The sequence below is a fragment of the Euprymna scolopes genome, chromosome 6 (genome assembly GCF_053919585.1).
Source record: "Euprymna scolopes isolate OS-2025 chromosome 6, ASM5391958v1, whole genome shotgun sequence".
In the NCBI taxonomy this organism is placed as follows: domain Eukaryota; kingdom Metazoa; phylum Mollusca; class Cephalopoda; order Sepiida; family Sepiolidae; genus Euprymna; species Euprymna scolopes.
In genome coordinates this window covers 25,875,483-25,892,982 of record NC_136487.1, presented here as the reverse complement: position 1 = coordinate 25,892,982, position 17,500 = coordinate 25,875,483, and the positions used below count along the sequence as shown (strand labels likewise).

The 17,500-nt window shown below is 33.2% G+C and overlaps 1 protein-coding gene across 3 annotated transcripts in view; it reads right to left on the bottom strand.

Annotated features, from left to right (window-relative positions):
- LOC145277575 (uncharacterized) overlaps positions 1-17,500 on the bottom strand; it is a 39,138-nt gene that overhangs the window by 2,747 nt on the left and 18,891 nt on the right. For 2 of the 3 annotated variants that reach the window (XM_080129067.1, XM_080129069.1), the window contains exon 3: positions 13,075-13,116. In XM_080129067.1, coding sequence (XP_079985193.1) covers positions 13,075-13,116 — 42 coding nt within the window. Of the gene's footprint in view, positions 1-13,074; positions 13,169-17,500 lie in introns of all 3 variants that reach the window. The other variant, XM_080129068.1, reaches the window with a different exon arrangement.

The following is a 17,500-nucleotide window of genomic DNA, read 5'->3' as shown; positions in this document are numbered from 1 at the left end:
CCGCATTTTTTCACTCGTTTTTAAGTATGTCTTTGTAATTTATGACTATAATAAATAGCGGTTTCATTTAATGCCATAACCAGCAAATTCTAGCTTTCCTACAAATATAATTTGCTGATTACTTTCTGTAGTCTAATGAGAAGAATAGCAAGAATAGTATTCTTTGAAACTCCGCTGAATAAGGACTTTGTAAATTGCTTTTTGGACTATTCAGTCGAACAATAAATTTGATTGCAAATGTCAACTTACAGTTTTAATTTTCTTTCTCTTATAATAAGCTCTACTCTCTATTGTGTATTGAGCTTTTTATTTGGTTGGGATTAAATTATCTATCTATAAATATTGGTTACTGCTTATCTCAGGTAAACAATGCATCCTTTTTCATTTCATTATATATATATATATATATATATATATATATATATATATATATATACATATATATATATATATATATATATATATATATATATATATATATAAATGTAAAGTTGGTTCGTTCTAAACAAATAAAACCCTATTTCTAAGTTACCAATTTATTTGAAATTTTCAGACAACCCATCTTTAGAGTCGAGGTATGTTTTTATGTTATTGAAATTAATTTACCTCGCGATTTATTAAAATTAAAATATTAAATAAAATAAATATATTTTTTTTACTGCGAATCTGTTCTGTTGATAAAACTGAACTTCCGGTTCGATTCATTTCACAGCCACGAATTGACGAAAGATTTCATTTTCTGTTAACTCGATAAGTAAAAAAAAAAAAAAAAAAAACTTACTCATGCAGAGAGTGATCCGTGCTGAAATAATAATGTTATTATTTAAAAAGCCATTCTTAACATGGGGAAGGGAGGGTGTTTTGTACCTATTCTGTACTTTAACCTTACAATTGAATAAAAACATATCATAAAAATTTAAACGTGGAAAACGATTTCAAAAAAATAGCGCGGATCACTCTCTGCATTAGCACACACACACACACACACACACACACACACACACACACAAATAATAATAATCCCATATTTTAAAACTTTAAATTCATTTATGTACTTACCAATTTTTTTAATTTTATTTATGTTAAGGCTTCACTCATGAAACATTACGTTTTAATTGTTTAGTTTATTTTCACGGCATTGTTTACATAAAAAAAGTTTGTTTTAACTTTTTCTAAACTGTTTCATTTTTACGACATGCCTCAACGTATTATAAACACCCTAACCCCCCCATGTTAAAAAAACAAAAAAAAACGCCCTTCCATAAACCTCGAAAGCCGTTCTTAACATGGGGAAGGTAGAGTGTTTATAATATGCTGGGGCGAGTCGTAAAATTAACGAAGTTGCTATCTATTATTTATTGCAAAAATTGCTTGAAATTTATTTATTTGACAAAAAAATTAAATTTTGGTACTCCTTGGGCGCTGAGTTCCATGGCGACCAGTAGAAAAAAATAATAGTCGCTCCCTTAGTCTCCCACCTCACCCCGCGCGTAACATATTTTATTTACTGACGTTGCCGTAATTAAACGATTATCTGTCACATTTACAAACATTTATTTATTTATTTATTTATTTATTTATTTTGAAAAAAGTTTTACTTTTTATGAATATTAAAAGAAAAATGGGTACTCATGCAGAGAGTGATCCATGCTGAAATAATAACGTTATTATTTAAAAAGCCATTCTTAACATGGGGGGGTGTTTTGTACCTATTCTGTACTTTAACCTTGCAATTGATTTAAAAAAAAACACGATTTAAAAAATAGCGCAGATCACTCTCTGCATTAGCACCGAAAAATGTTACTAAACATTTATTAATAATTTCTCACTTTTTACAAACATTTGATTTTAAATTTCTTTTTAAATGACGACTTTTATCGACTTTTTTTTTTAAATATCCCCCTCCCCAATGGTGTTTATTCCGAAATCCGTTGCTAACATGGAGAGGTTGGGGGTGTTTATTCTGAAAGCCGTTCTTAACATTTGTGGAGGTGGATCTAATGTAAAAAAAAATAAATAAATTAAAAAAAAAACTAAATCATTTACTAATAACTTCTCACTTTTACAAATATTTTTTAATTTACATGCGCAGATGAACAAATTGTTGAATAGTGCGAAAACAAAACATTTAGGTCCACCTCCACAATTTTCTTTTTTAAATGACGACTTTTATTGATAAATAAATTTACTTCTCCGCAACTTTTATTGATAAATAAATCTACTTCTCTGCCACGGGCACTGAACCCCTCCTTTTTTTTTTTTTAATAGGATTTTCGGGTGGGTATGCTGACAACAAATATCAGTTAAATTTTGCAAATAGCCCCCCCCCCCAAATGGTGTTTATTCCGGAAGCTGTTCTTAATATGAGGAGGTTGGAGAGGGGGTGATTATAAGGTGAACCTAATCTAAAAAAAAAAAACAAGTTGTTTATGCGCACATAAGCAACTATTTTTTTATTAAGTTTTTTTTTTAATTTTTAATTTAAAAATTAGTAAATTTCAATGAATAGAATAATAAATCATTTATCATTAATATGTGTTTTTGGTTTTGTGTTGAATGAAACTTTTTTTTTTTCATTACAACAATAATGAACCAATTTAAATCTTCCGGCATGCGTTTAAGGGTTACGAAATTATCAATAAATCGTTTAGTTACTAAGCAAACGTCAGTAAATAAAAAAAATGTTACATGCGCATGCATTAGCCTTGACTGGGAGGGGGGGATAAGGGAGCGACCATTAAATAATTATGCTGGTCGCCATGGAACTCAACGCCCAAGGAGTACCTAAAGTGGCACTTATGCACTTATGTTACCGTGCTATTTTTTAAAATAGTATTTTCCTGTTAAATTCAAATTTTACAATATGTTTTTCTTTTATTAATTTGTTAAGTGAAAGTACAGATAACCCGGTCGGTTTCTAATGCGAGGAAAATCTAGCCCCCCCCAAAAAAAAGGGGTACTCTGGATAATAACAAAACATTAAAATTGCCTCAGTCTCGAAAGATTTCTTCTCTACTGAACGAGGAAAAAAACGGTGAAGTGTAGTTCACCTTCTGTTTCTCTCCCCCTCTCTCAATATCTCTCTCTATCCATCTCTCCCTTTCTCTCTCTCAATCTATCTTTCTCTCTATATCACCCTCTCCATCTCTCTTTGAGCCCCTTTCTCTAACTCCCTCTATCTCTCTCCTTTCCTCTGTTTCATCCCTCTCTGTTTCTAACACTCCACCTCTCTCTCTGTTTATCTATCAATCCCTTTATCTCTCTATCTCCTTCTCTTTCTCTATTTTCCTCTCACTGTCTCTTTTCTATTTATATATCTTCCTCTCTATCTGTCCATCTCTAATCCCTCATCCTATTTTAGTCTCCTAAATTAATTACAGTGAATAAGGCATTGTCAAAACATGGATAAATCCTATTTTAGTCACCTAATTTACTGACTGTGAGAATAGAAGTTATTTGGAAATTACTGCTACCTTGAACAGCACCAGAAGTAACTGGTAAAACCTTTCTAATTAAATTGATTTTGGCAGCCATTTGGTAACAAAATGACATAGCCTTAGCCCTTGCTGCATGAGGAATACCTGCGACCTTGCTGCCAAGTAGAAGAATTATTTATTCTACTTTAAAACATTCAACTTTTCAAAAATCTCATCTTCGACATCTCCAAAACATCCAATATGGGGAAAAATATTGCAGAAATGCAAACTTATTGTTTAGGATGAATGCACAATGGTACGCAAAAAATCACTTGAGGCTCTTGGTCGATCCTTGCAAGATTTGCGTGGCAATGTCAGACCATTTGGGAATGCAGTAATATTGCTTGCAGGAGATTTCAGACAAATGTTACCTGTTATTCTTCAATCAACACCAGCAGATGAAATAAATGCTTGCCTCAAATACTCTACTTTTTTGTTCCATGTGAAGACATTAAACTTAACTCAAAATATGAATGTACAGTTGCAGACTGTTCGATCCGCACAAAAACTTTTGCATCACTTGTGGGAAATTGGGTACGGAAAAGTGCCAGCTGATCAGAGATAAGGGCAAAATTCTTTGACTTTTAACTTCTGTAATTGTAATAGTTAGTTTAAAAGGTTTTTGCAGATATTCAAAATATAAGAATTCCATTTGACTGAGTGAATGAGCTATTCTTGCAGGTCAATACAAAGATGCCCATGAACTTAACGCTATAATTAAATGTAAAATTCCAAGTGAGGTAGTCAAATACAAATCCATCGACATTGTTGTGAAAGCAGATATAAGTGGTTAATTATCCAACAGTTATATTTGCCAGGGATGCCACCGCATGTATTGTAACTGAAATTTGGTGTACTAATTATCATGTTGTGAAATATAAACCAATCCAAGCTTTGCAATGGCACATAGCTTGCAGTAAAAAAAAATAACAAACAATATCATAGAAACAGCAATCTTAACAGGACCTTTCACAGATGAATATATCTTCATTCCATGCATTCCTATGATTCCACCGGATACATCATTACACTTTAGCAAATTGCACTTTCCAATTTTATTGTCATTTGCAATAACCATCAACAAAGCACAGGGAACAATCTTTACAATTGTGGGCCTTACAGTTACACACTGACTGTTTTTTCACATGGACAATTTATGTTACATATTCAAGAGTCACCAAACCGGAAAATCTCTATATCAGCTAAGAAAATGGAACAACAAAAACTGTGTACCCATGCAAAATGGAAATTTAAACCTATAAGAAACATGCTTTTTCTCATTTTGGAACTTTTTCCATTGCGCCAATTTCAGCCACAGCAACGCGTGGCAGGGTACAGCTAGTATATATATATATATACATATATATATATATATATATATATATATATATATATATATATATATATATATATATATATATAGTGAAATTAAAAGAGATGCAATGTTTACCGGATATAAGCAAGGGTAAACTTTGATCTAATATAGATACCAAGTATTTATATATAGATATTTCAACCCCAACTAAACAACAAAAGCTCAATACACAAATAATAGATAGTAGAGATTAAATTTGGACTTGTTTTTTTCTAAAGATATATTTTCGCCTTCGGATCACCTTTGAAAGAGCCTTTATGAAAGCTTCAATTTTATTCCTGGGTTCGTTTTTATTGTTTTTGTTTTGTTGTTTTTTTTTTTTGTTTTTTTACATCTACCTTTTTTTAATCGTTTTTTTTTTGTGTGTTTTGTTTTAAGGATATGTACATTTTTGCAATATATTCTTATAATAAATTGCAGTTTCATTTAATTTTTTTCGTAGGGAAAATCTCAAACAAAAATAATTAGAAACAAGGAACATAAATATGGTCAGCATTTTTAAAAAAATACTTATTTCAAACAAATTCATAAATACGTAAGCCTAAGACAAATTATCGATAGGGAAAAGAGTAGATAACGAAAAAATTAAAAAAATTCGGGACATTAAAATACTATCGGTAAAATGTACGCTTTCTTTTTAGAAACTAAGCAAGGCTTATTGTTCTTTTAATGTAGAACTTGGATCCTGACAGTTTTATCTTTTTAGCTAAAACAAAAAAATAGTATTTCATATTACAACGATTTTTAGGTGTTTTTTTTTCCTATTATACATATAATTATTATACATATAATTATTATACATATAATCGAAACTACTTGAACTGTGGAGAAAACATGCATTTCTCTCACATCCCTAAAGAATTAATGATTTAATCAAATGTCTTCTGAATATATATATATATATATATATATATATATATATATATATATATATATATATATATATATATATATAGGGAGAGAGAGAGAGAGAGAGAGAGAGAGAGAGAGAGAGAGAAAGAGAGAGTAAGATGATTGATAATTTATAATTAAAATTAAAAATTAAAAATCTATTTCATAAGGAAGAACAAACAAAATCAATAAATTGTACGATTGTTTCGGAAACGATGTTTTTATTGTGATAGACAGTGAGTCTTGGACAATAATTTAATGATATACTATTTTTTTAAAACAAAATCTCCTCATCAGCAAATATATATATGTGCGTGTGCGTGTGTGTGTGTGTGTGTGTGTGGTGTATAAATATTAAATATACAAACATATATATGCATAAATATATATGTATAAATATATATGTATAAATATATGTATATAAGTATAATATATATATATATATATATATATATATATATAAATACATACATATATAAATAGAAATATGTATATATAAATATAAATGTATATATAAATATATATATATATATATATATATATATATAAATTCGAATTTAAGAAGGCTCGTCCACCGAAAACTCGTTCATGAAAAATCGTCCATTTATGCTAGGTAGAAAAACCATCTCCATTATTATATAAATATCGATTGAAAACAAATTTTATGACTGTTGTTGAAGATATTTTTTAAAAGAGATTACACCTCCATAATATTTTTAAAAAAATATTTTTACTTGTTTATCGTTTTTAAGATAAGATCGATTTTTTTTTATGTTCGTTTTCTATATAGCTGGCTAAGTATCTAGTGGTTTTACTTATTTTAAAGCGTTTATTCAGTTAAAAACTAGTAGTGTCCAGTGTTACTTTAGAACCAAAAAATGTACGATATTGGCGGATCATAACTTTGGAGTCAAAAATAGAAAATTAAAGAAACTACTGAGGTAAGTATAGTTTTAAAAAGACTCCCTCTCCAAAAAAGACTAAATTTTAATATTTTTAAACATAATTTAGGGGGATGAACAACTTTTTAAAAACTTTTTAGAAACTATATATCCCTCAAAAACGAAACAATAAGCATAAAAAACTAAGATCCAAAAGATTTTTGAATGGCGGGAATAGAATTTTTTCACGATGAGTTTGTGCATTTAGCATTAGTAAAATAAATTCATCGAATTAAAAGACAAAAGCAAAACAAAAACTACCGGAAAATCCCAGATAAGAATCGAACTCTCCTCCTGTTTTTTAATACTCCAAAAGTATCGTTATAAACAAGAAAAATAGAATCAAAGAAATCAACCTCAGCTTCGTTGCATAAGTTTGATTTTTTATAATAATATACGTGGTTTTTCATATAAAATTTGATGTTTATTGGCTAGAGAAATGTATAAAGAGTCTTGTAAAAATAAATTGTTCATTTTTATTCATTAGAAAAAATATTTTCCCGGTGCGCCATACAGAGATTTATCAGAAACGTTTATTTTGTTTTAGAAGCAAAACATCGACTTCAGTCCCGTTGTTGGATTTTTAAAAATAATAAACGTGATTTTTTATATGTATTTTTACGTTTGTTCGCTAGATAAAAATGTAAAAATAATGTGTTTTCTGTATGAATTTGTTTTTATGATAGAAAAAAATTGGCTTACATCTTAGCATACTTTTTGGCGGACCAAAATGGCGGATTGAAATCTGGCGTGCTAGAGTCCCAAAAAAGTTTTATCCGACGATTGGTATAAAAATAAGAAAACAGTGTAGAGAGAGAATAGTAAATAAAGACCGTCTCATGTCAAGAATGCGTTTCTGCATAATAATGTACTATTTGGAAAAGCATTCTAAACATTAGGAGGGATTTTTGTTAACTACTCTGTACCTTTTTTCATATTTTTTTCTCACAATCATACGCATTTGGTCGATTATAAGATTGATTTGTGTTACTGTAAAAGAAAGACAAATCAAAGATAGTACTGCTACTTCTACTACTACTACTAATAGCAGGAACAAATATATTAATCCCTTTAGCTAAATCACTCCCCCAAAATGGGATTCTACATTTTAAATGATTATGTGGCGAAAATTAAAAAATACACAATTATTTTAAAATTTCGCATAGAAAAACTGTTTCGCACGTCAAATGATATCCATTTCCCGCCCTTTCTTGCTTAATCACTCAAAAATCGAGAATTATATAAAATACTTGTACAGCATAACATTTTCGATCGATTGTTATCATTTATTTATGTGTTTCTACCAGCATTTGTTTAATTTTCAATTTTCAGTGGTTATCAGTGGGTTGATTGGGCAGCCATTGTTTAAATTCGAACTCAAAGCGGAGATACTAAGTTTGTTTAAAACCCAAAAACACACTTTTGAAATCAGTACTATATATTAGGTACAATATAATATTCAATAGAGAATTGACTCTTAAGTGTAGTTTACGACCGGGCAACGTCGGCCACCGTTGATAGTTATAGTATAAAATCTTCTTTTTTTTTCTGCTGATTTATTTATTTTAATATATAGGCGCTACTTTATAACTCATCATTGGTCTGAGGGGAATAACTCCATTTTACTGAGAGATTCGATTATTTTTTATATGAGAATTCAAGACACTAAATAAAACAAACAAAACTTTAAAGGATGTTTTTTAAAATTAACATTAAAAAATTTATTTTCTTACAGTTCCGCGAAGTTGTGTTGGTTGCAGGAATTGTAAGAAAAGGAAGAAATAAGTACTTTTTTAGCTCACGTTACAGCTCATTTTGCCTAACGGCTATGTTCAAAAATTCATTACAATTGGTTAATTCATTCAAGAGTTATTCTTCTACGTAAAAATATATAAACATATACAAATACTCAACTTTATATAAATGGAGACATATACAATATTATGTATGCAAAACCATGTTACAGTGCAACTTCTAGATACGAACTTCATTGGTTCCAGATTGGCTTTCGTATCTTAAAATTTTCGTATCCTAAAAGGCGTTTTACACGTAAATCGTCATATAATCTATATATCTTTATAATAAAGGTAAGACCAGCCAAATAGTACATAACCTAACTGTTAATACATACATTTGCTATTTTTTAAAAAACTTTTTTGACATTCAAATATAAAATTATATTTAATAATAATAATATAAAAATCCTGAAAATATGGCATCGCTTTTTTAATCATTATTTTCATCATTATTTATAAGGTCACGATCTCAAATCAAATCTATGTGCACGTAGACGCGTGGAAGAAAAAGTATTCAAAGTGAAATAGATTATTTACTTTATTGGCTAATTTGCGAGTTCTAAGAAAAATAATAACACGCTCCCCTACCTCGAGTAAAAATTTCGATAATAATTAAAACAAAATCTTTCTGCAATCTATATTTTTCAAACCTGGTAAAAATTGTAATGCGTATATTGTTTTTTTTTTGTTGTTGTTGTTGTTTTTTTTTTGTTTTTTTTTTTTCACATTTTAAAATAATTTTAATTTATGAGAAGGTAAGTAAAAAATAAATTCAAGCCAAAGAAAAAAATGTTTTTGTAATATATTGGACAAGTTGCCTCCCTTACACCACTAATTCTAATGGGGCTAATTATAGCCCTTTATAACCAGAGGGCGTAGTTGTTTTTCAGGTATATTGAGTGTAAATAAAGAGAGCGTGGGAGCGGCCATTTTGCACGCGATCTTGACTACTGCTTGTTTTGTGGCAGATGTGCCTTCCTTACTGATTCTAAAACTCAAATATATTAATTCAGGGAGGAGAAACATGCATTTACTTCTCTTTAATTTTAATCCTTTCTGATCCAATACGCTCTGTAGATGCTTTAGATGACTATTCTCATCGTGACCTGAAAGATGTCATCCACACGCACCTTGCCAAAGGTGATGTTCTTCAACCTTTTGTCAATTTCCCCTTGAAAAATCCCTGTGGCACTGTGCACTCCAAATTGTTGTCTGGTGGGCGTGTATAATCCCTACTGGGTGTTTACTCTTAACAATTCCTGGGTTTCTTCATCCAATACCAATTTCTGATAGGCATGACTCAAGTCGAGCTTGCTAAATTTTTTACCCCCTCTCAAAATAGCAAATATATCCCCTGTCCGAGGTATGGGATAGTTATCTTATGGTGATGCATGGTTTACTGTTTGCTTGTAATCTCTGCAAATCAGGATGCCACCATTATCATTTTTGGCAATCAGTACAATGGGGGCAACCCATCTAGCGTACTCGACTCTTTAGTAAATTCCCTGGGTTTCCAGGCGATCTAACTCTTTCTCCACATCCGCTTTTATGGCATAAAGCACTCACTATCTTATCAATGCGTATTTTCACCTTAAAATCTTTTAAGCATCCTATTTCTTCACTAAACACCTACTTGAATTCTTTAAGAAGTGTTGGTAAATTTCCTTTCATCACGAGCAAAAGTAGCCGATGCTTTAACCCTTCCTGCATTATTTACACGTTTGCGGTTCCATGTCATTTCACTAACTCGCCAGTGTATGTTCTTAACTTTAAATGGCTTTCTTTTAGATCCTGAATTTGGCCAATTTTCTTGAATTTTTCTAGGCTCATTACTGAGTATGAGGCCCCTATAACAACTATCTTCTCTTACTTAATTAGTAGTGTTACTAGTACTGACAGTTTCAGAAGTGTAGCAATTTTATGCAAATCTAGTTTTTCCATATTTATTTCCATTTCTTCTGCACAACAATTCTCCTCCACATTGTTCACCATCCTTATTTCCTTCCCATATGTTGCTGAACCAGATGGCCTGCTCTCTTGTCTACATTTCTGATGAGTATGTCCAATCCGCTTACATTTAAAACATTCCTTGTTTTTAAACGGTCACTTGTCCGCCTGGTGGGCAGTGCTTCCACAACGATAACATTCTCTTTTCAGTGGTAACCTGTGGATGGACGTTTCACTTTCACTCATCTGCGCTCCCAGCATTAACTTGTAGATTCCATGGACACTGATATTTCAATGGCCTTGTCTAAAGTTAGCAAACTTTTGCTAAGCAAGCGTTCCTATATCTTTTCGTCCTTCACTTCCACCATCATTTACCGAATTCATCGATGATACTAGAACCACTTCACAGCTTAATGAGAAAAGGTGCTTTATGGGTGTTGGGTGCTGGATAAATAAAGGCTTCTGAAAAAACAAAGATGTTATGTTCTTCACCCTTTTTAACTCATTTTGGCCCATCTAAAGCTATTCTTGTGCAAGTAGAGGCTTCTCTCTATAGACTATGAGTTGTAATGCTTTATAGAATGGAAGGGAGAAACCAGTATGCTATATTTCACAAACGCTGTCTAAGCAGAACAGAATTATGCACACATTGACAAGGAGGGGCTAGCCCTGGTTTTTGCAGTAAAAGTTACACCAATATTTGTATAGAAATAATTTTACTTTGTTCACAGACCACAAGCTGTTAATGGAGATAATTGTTGAACACAAATCGATTTCTTCTCTTGCTGCAGCCCAGCTTCAATAATGGGCCGTCTGTCTAGCTTCCTACAATGCCGGATCCCTCAGTGGAAATGCAGATTGTCTGTCGTCTTCTAATCAATGCACAGGAACAAGATGCCACACAAAACACTAAGAGAATATACATGATGAACTTGATTGACGCTCCAGTAGCTGCGGCTGCGGTAAGTATGGAGATGAGAACAGATGCTAGTTTGAATTATGTTTATGAATACATCATGAATGATATACCAATGAAGCCCTATTTCAATAAGTGAACAGAGATGTCGATATGAAGATGGTGCGGTATTATGAGGAAATAGGGTTTTAATTCGAGCCAAACTTAGAGTGAAAGTATTACAACAATTGTATCAGACACACATAGGGATCGTATGGATGAAGGCCCTTGCTCGCAGCTATGTGTGCTGGCCAAATCTATCCGCTGATATTGAGAAAACTGGAAAAGCGTGTGGAACCTAAGGATCCCATTCATTACTGAGAATATCCAAGTTCGCCATGGGAAAGAATCCATATAGGTCCATTTTTTAGACACATGTTTTTGTTAGTAGCGGATGTTCATTCAAAGTGGACAAAGATATACATAGCGAAAACATTTGTAATGGCGACAATTGAGAAAATGAGAAGGATCTTCACAACTTGGCCGTGAGTGGCAATGGTCCCTGCTTTACAAGTCAAGAATTCAAAGCATTCATGAATGCCAACAGAATTCGGCACAGTTTCACAGCACCTTATCACTCGCTCTCAAATGGACAAGCATGACGCAGTGTGCGCACATTCAAGGAAGCACTTAAAAAGATGGAAACAGGCTACAAGGCAACATTCGAAACCAAGGTGAACAGATTTTTATTCACCTATAGGATAACTCCCAACTCATCAACTAGGGTTTCTCCAGCCGAGCTGATGTTCAAACGGCAGTTAAAAATGGCATTTCATTTAGTAAAGACAGGCACTAACAAGACTCCAGACATGAAAAATAAAATCGAGAGAGGGAGCAAAGTCATGGTACCCCTTTGTGAATTTAAAGTAATTGATCATGTACTCTTACATAATTATAGATCTGCTCAACAATGGTTTGAAAGTACCATTTCCAGACAGTTGGGAGCAGTGAATTTTGAAGTGGAGACTGGTGAAGTGATAATAAAGAAACATGTGGAACAGCTTGTGAAATTTCCATCAATGGCAGCAGATGAATTGACGCCTGAGGTACAGGTAAGTAACACTGCAGAGAATCTTGAGAATTCCGGCACATCTGAAGTTCCTGAGGAAAGTTTAGTACCTGAGAGCAGACATATGAATGAAACTGCAGGGATTTCCGCCACCCACTCGCAGGTCAGGACATATTTGGAGACCACCAATAAGATTAGACAATTATGTTTGTGATTCCAAGTAAGACTGAAGGGATGTAATATATTGGGCAGAGTTACTTCTCTTACATCAATAATTATGTCCCTTTTTAACCAGAGGGCGTAGCTGTTTTTCTAGTATATTGAGTGTAAATAAAATGAGCGGGAAAGCGGCCATTTTGGTGCGATTTTAATTACTGCTTGTTTCGTTATCATGTTAATTCAATCTCGTGTTTTTTTTTTCATTCCAGATGAAAATCAACAAAAATACTCCCAGAAAATTACTATCCTGAATTTCTTTTCTATGCAGGGACAAAAAACATTTAAATCAAGTTTCTTAGACTGAAAATTTCGTAAACATTTTTTCGTATCTAGAGATTCCACTATATTTAAATAAAATACACTGTGTTATGTGTACGTGGTACATTTTGCTATATACATAAAATATGTCGAGAGAAAAGTGCAAGTAAATTTCGATATCATAAAATTTGAACAAATTATACTTACTTCGATACAAACGGTTGCTGCCTCCCTCTCTTCTGGCAGGTTCTTAAAATACACAAAAATATGCAGAATAAACAACTGTCGAAGAGGAACATCCCTACAATAAAATCAGCAATATATAATACGATTGAATACTGCACGCATTTTATTAAAAGTTCCAGCATCAACATCATGAAACAAATGACCACTGAGCTTTTTCCGTTCATGTGTTATATATATAAAATGACACTGTTAACTGCATCTTGAACAGCCAGACAAATGGCACAAGCACAAATCGGTAGCAGTACTTGGAAAGAGAAATCATAAAAACTATTTGCGACATGAAGCTACAAACGGATAAAATCATACAGGCAAAGAGACCGGTTATCAAAATAGGTAACAAGAAGAAAAGTCGTGCCAGAATGTAGATTTCGTAGTTCTCCACAAGGTGAATATCAAGGAAACATTCATCTTATTGGCTACGAATGTTATCATCTTTAATTGGTAAACTGTTATGATTGTGTCAATCTTAGTTATTATTTTACCAAAATTTTTGATAGTTCAGCTGTTCTATCAATAGTTGTATAATATCGGGATAACTGTAGTGCCATTCTGTATATGGAAACCGAATCTACACTTATTTCCAGTGGGCATTTCCGAGCCAACCACTCCATAAATACTGATTAATCTAATAATCTACTTGCCTGCATTTTTGACATCTCTAAAACACCCACATTGTCCAAGCCATCTCTTTTAAAACAAACATGAAGACACAAAATAAAAACAAAAATGATACATCCCTAAAAACAATTCAATCACCTCCTTCCTTCAGGCTTTCACAAATACCAGTACTTATTTTAGCGATGTAGAATCCTTCCTCCATGAAAAATCTCTGAAAATCCTAGCACTGTGTGAAACAAACTTAAACTCGTCAACATCTAATTATTTTGATGTACCAGGATACTTCCCAATCTGCAGTAAAGACTGTCAAATATATGCACGAGTCCAGAATCACTCAGTCTAAAATGCGATGGTTAAACCTAGATATGCTTTGTGTAACCTTACAACGCAGCATTCATTATCTATATTTTGTGACGAGCATTTGCAAAATCGCTCAATAATTGGGTCTCAATGTCTTATTCGGGCCTACCTACAGCAGAAATGAGTTAGTTCAAAAGCTATTAAAAAAACGTCAGAGTCGTTCAACGAGTGATTCCCAAGGTAACTCTTGTACCGTGTCGTTTGGATGGAGTTGCTGGGAATCGTGTCAGGTTGTTTTGACGAGGGTGTTCGAGATCGTATCGACGGAGTTGTTCAGGATCATGTCGAGTTGTATCAACAGAATTGTTTGGTACCGTGCCAGATTTTGTGGACACGGGTTGTGTTGACAGAAGTGTTTGTTACTGGGTCACGTCGCATCGATGGTATTTTTCATGTTGACTTATGTAGACAGCAGTGTCCGATTTAAAATTTCTACTTTAACGGAATGACAGAATTATATTATGACGATATAGTCGATTTTGGAACAATTCATTTAAAACTAAGAACAGTCTAAATTTTTGATCCACAACAACATCATATATTTCTCATTTATTTTATGCATTATATCTTTGTTATTAAAATGATGCAGGGGATAACTTACTTACAAAACAAAGATATATTATTTTTGTAATTTGATTATTTTTACAAGATTAGAATATTTAGATATTACATTTTCTGTTGAAGCCGCTGATATCGTTATCATCTGAATGTATAACGCTGGTATTTTCTTCATCTGAATGTATATAAAATATACAGAGAATGGCTTATTATTGGCTCACAAGGAGCATTCACACAGGTCATCAAAGATCTCTCCTTGAAAACAGCCTGCGGTGTTCCATGAAAGCTGGGTGACAACAAGTATAATAATAATAATAACAATAATAATAATAATAATAATAATAATAATAATAATAATAATAATTATTATTATTATTATTATTATTATTATTATTATTATTAGGATATTTCTATATTACCTTTTGCGTTAAAGTCAACATATAGAGAATGTACTACTACCATGGCTTATAATTATTATTATTATTATTATTATTATTATTATTATTATTATTATTGTTACTATTAATGTTATTATTATAAATGTTATTATTTTTTTTTTACAAAGGCATCACCACATTATCAAGGCCCAGAGGCCACTCAAGGATAAGGGTTAAAGAGTGTACAGTAGAAATTGGTCAATATAGTAATCATTAGTAATGAAAATTTGGTAAATTTAATAACTTATATGGAACGGCTCATCAAGAACTTATTTACTTTAGACTTGAACACAACCATATTGTAGTCAGCCGGAAAGCAGGAAAACGGAAGACAATTCCACAGGCGTGCAGTTCTAAGAAAGAAGCTTTGTTCATAGAATTTACGTTTAGGTTTAGGCACAGATAAAGAGTGGGGGAAATTATTGATAGTGTTTACAGCTAGACGAGTGTTTCTTGTGAAAGTTTGGCGAGGGGGGACCATAGATTGAAGCTCAGTTGAACACTTTCCATGAAAATAACGATACATCAGAGACAAACTCGCAACATCTCTTCTGTGAGATAGAGGTTGCAAGGAGGAGAAAAGGACATCTCCTACGAGGCTACGAAGTCTATTTTGAACTCTATCAAGGCAGGACAAGTCCTTTCTAGCAGCTCCTGCCCAGATGTGGCAACAGTATTCCATCCTTGGACGTACCTGGCTCTTATATAGATAGAGAATAGCATCAGCAGTGAGATATCTACCGGATCGATAGAAAGATCCCGCCATTTTTCCAGCGGCCTTGGCAACAGATTTGATATACATGTTCCATTTAAGATCAGGAGTAATGGTCAAGCCCAGAAGCTTGTCAAAACTTGAGGCCTCCTGAAGACGAGAGCCATTCATTTCAATTGATGACAAATGTGGATTAGAATGTTGATGATGTAAAGAGAGAAGCTTGGTTTTAGATGCATTAAAAGTAACCAGCCACTCCTTTCCCCATTGTACTACGTGCTCAAGATCAGAGGAGAGAGAATTGGAGAGAACTTGGTCGTTTACTGTCTTAGATGTGGTACCATAAATGGTAGTGTCGTCAGCATAAATGTCTACAAATGATGTAAGGATATGATTTGGAAGATCATTAATGTAGATCAGGAAAAGAGTTGGGCCCAGGATGGATCCCTGAGGGACACCGGCATTAATACTGTGAGCTTCTGATTTTTGCCCCTCAACTACTACTCTTATGAACCTATCAGAAAGAAATGATTTAATAATTGAGAAGACTTTTCCAGCTATACCATAGCTAGCGATCTTATGAAGTAAACCTTTATGCCATACCCTATCAAAGGCTTTAGATATGTCAAGAGCAATTGCCCTAGAAAGATTGCCACCGTCGAGAGATTTGCTAATCCTATGCGATATAACTGTAAGGACATCTGCTGTAAATCTAGCAGAACGGAAACCATATTGAGTGTCACTAAGAAGGTTATTTTTGTTGAGATGGTTGATTACTTCTGTATTTAACACAGATTCTAGCAACTTACTCATGACACACAGGAGACTTATTGGCCTGTACTGAGAGGGGGATGAGCGATCACCTGAATTCTTAAATACAGGGCATACTGATGAGATTTTCCAGGGAGATGGGAAACTATTCTCCTTAAGACAACGTTTAAACAGTTTTGTAAGTATGGGCGCTAGTTCAGGTTGAAGTTTTTTGAGTACTATAATTGGAATACCATCAGGGCCAGTTGCTTTACTCGAATCAAGGTTTTTGATTAGCTTCGCAACATCACGTACAGATATACGTATATCACATAGCGTGTTTTCTGATACAGGAGGAAATATTGGGGGTTGGCGGTCTTGGTCGCAAAGGGTAGAATTAGCTGCAAAGTTCTTGACAAAGAGTGTGGCTTTGTCTGATGCTGACGAGATTACCTCAGGTCCATTGATAATAGTTGGGATGGAGCACACGCTTCTGTTCAGGATTCTGTTTGCTATTTGCCAAAACTGGTGGGAACCAAGCCGCTGCTCAGCTACTTTGGACTTAACAGATTGAGCATACAACTCTCTTGCGTTCCTTATTACTTTCTTACAATGGTTGCTGGCAGTCCTGAAAACGGCTTTAGTTTCCATACATCTATTACGTTTGAAGCAGTGGAAAAAGTGATTTCTGTGCGCAATGGCAGCAGCACATTCTGGAGAGAACCATGGCTGGCTGTTAGGTTTTTGCTGAAACTTTTTTGAGGGTATGAAATGGTCAATACCTACAATTAACCATTCAGTTAGGTCTAATACTATAGAGGACACATCCTTTTTAAACATGGAATGCAGAGGTAGATCAGATATAAATGTACGGAAGCTATCCCAGTCAGCCTTAGTGTATCGATATACTGTACGATGAAGAGGTACGTCTGGGGACTTATTACATTTCATT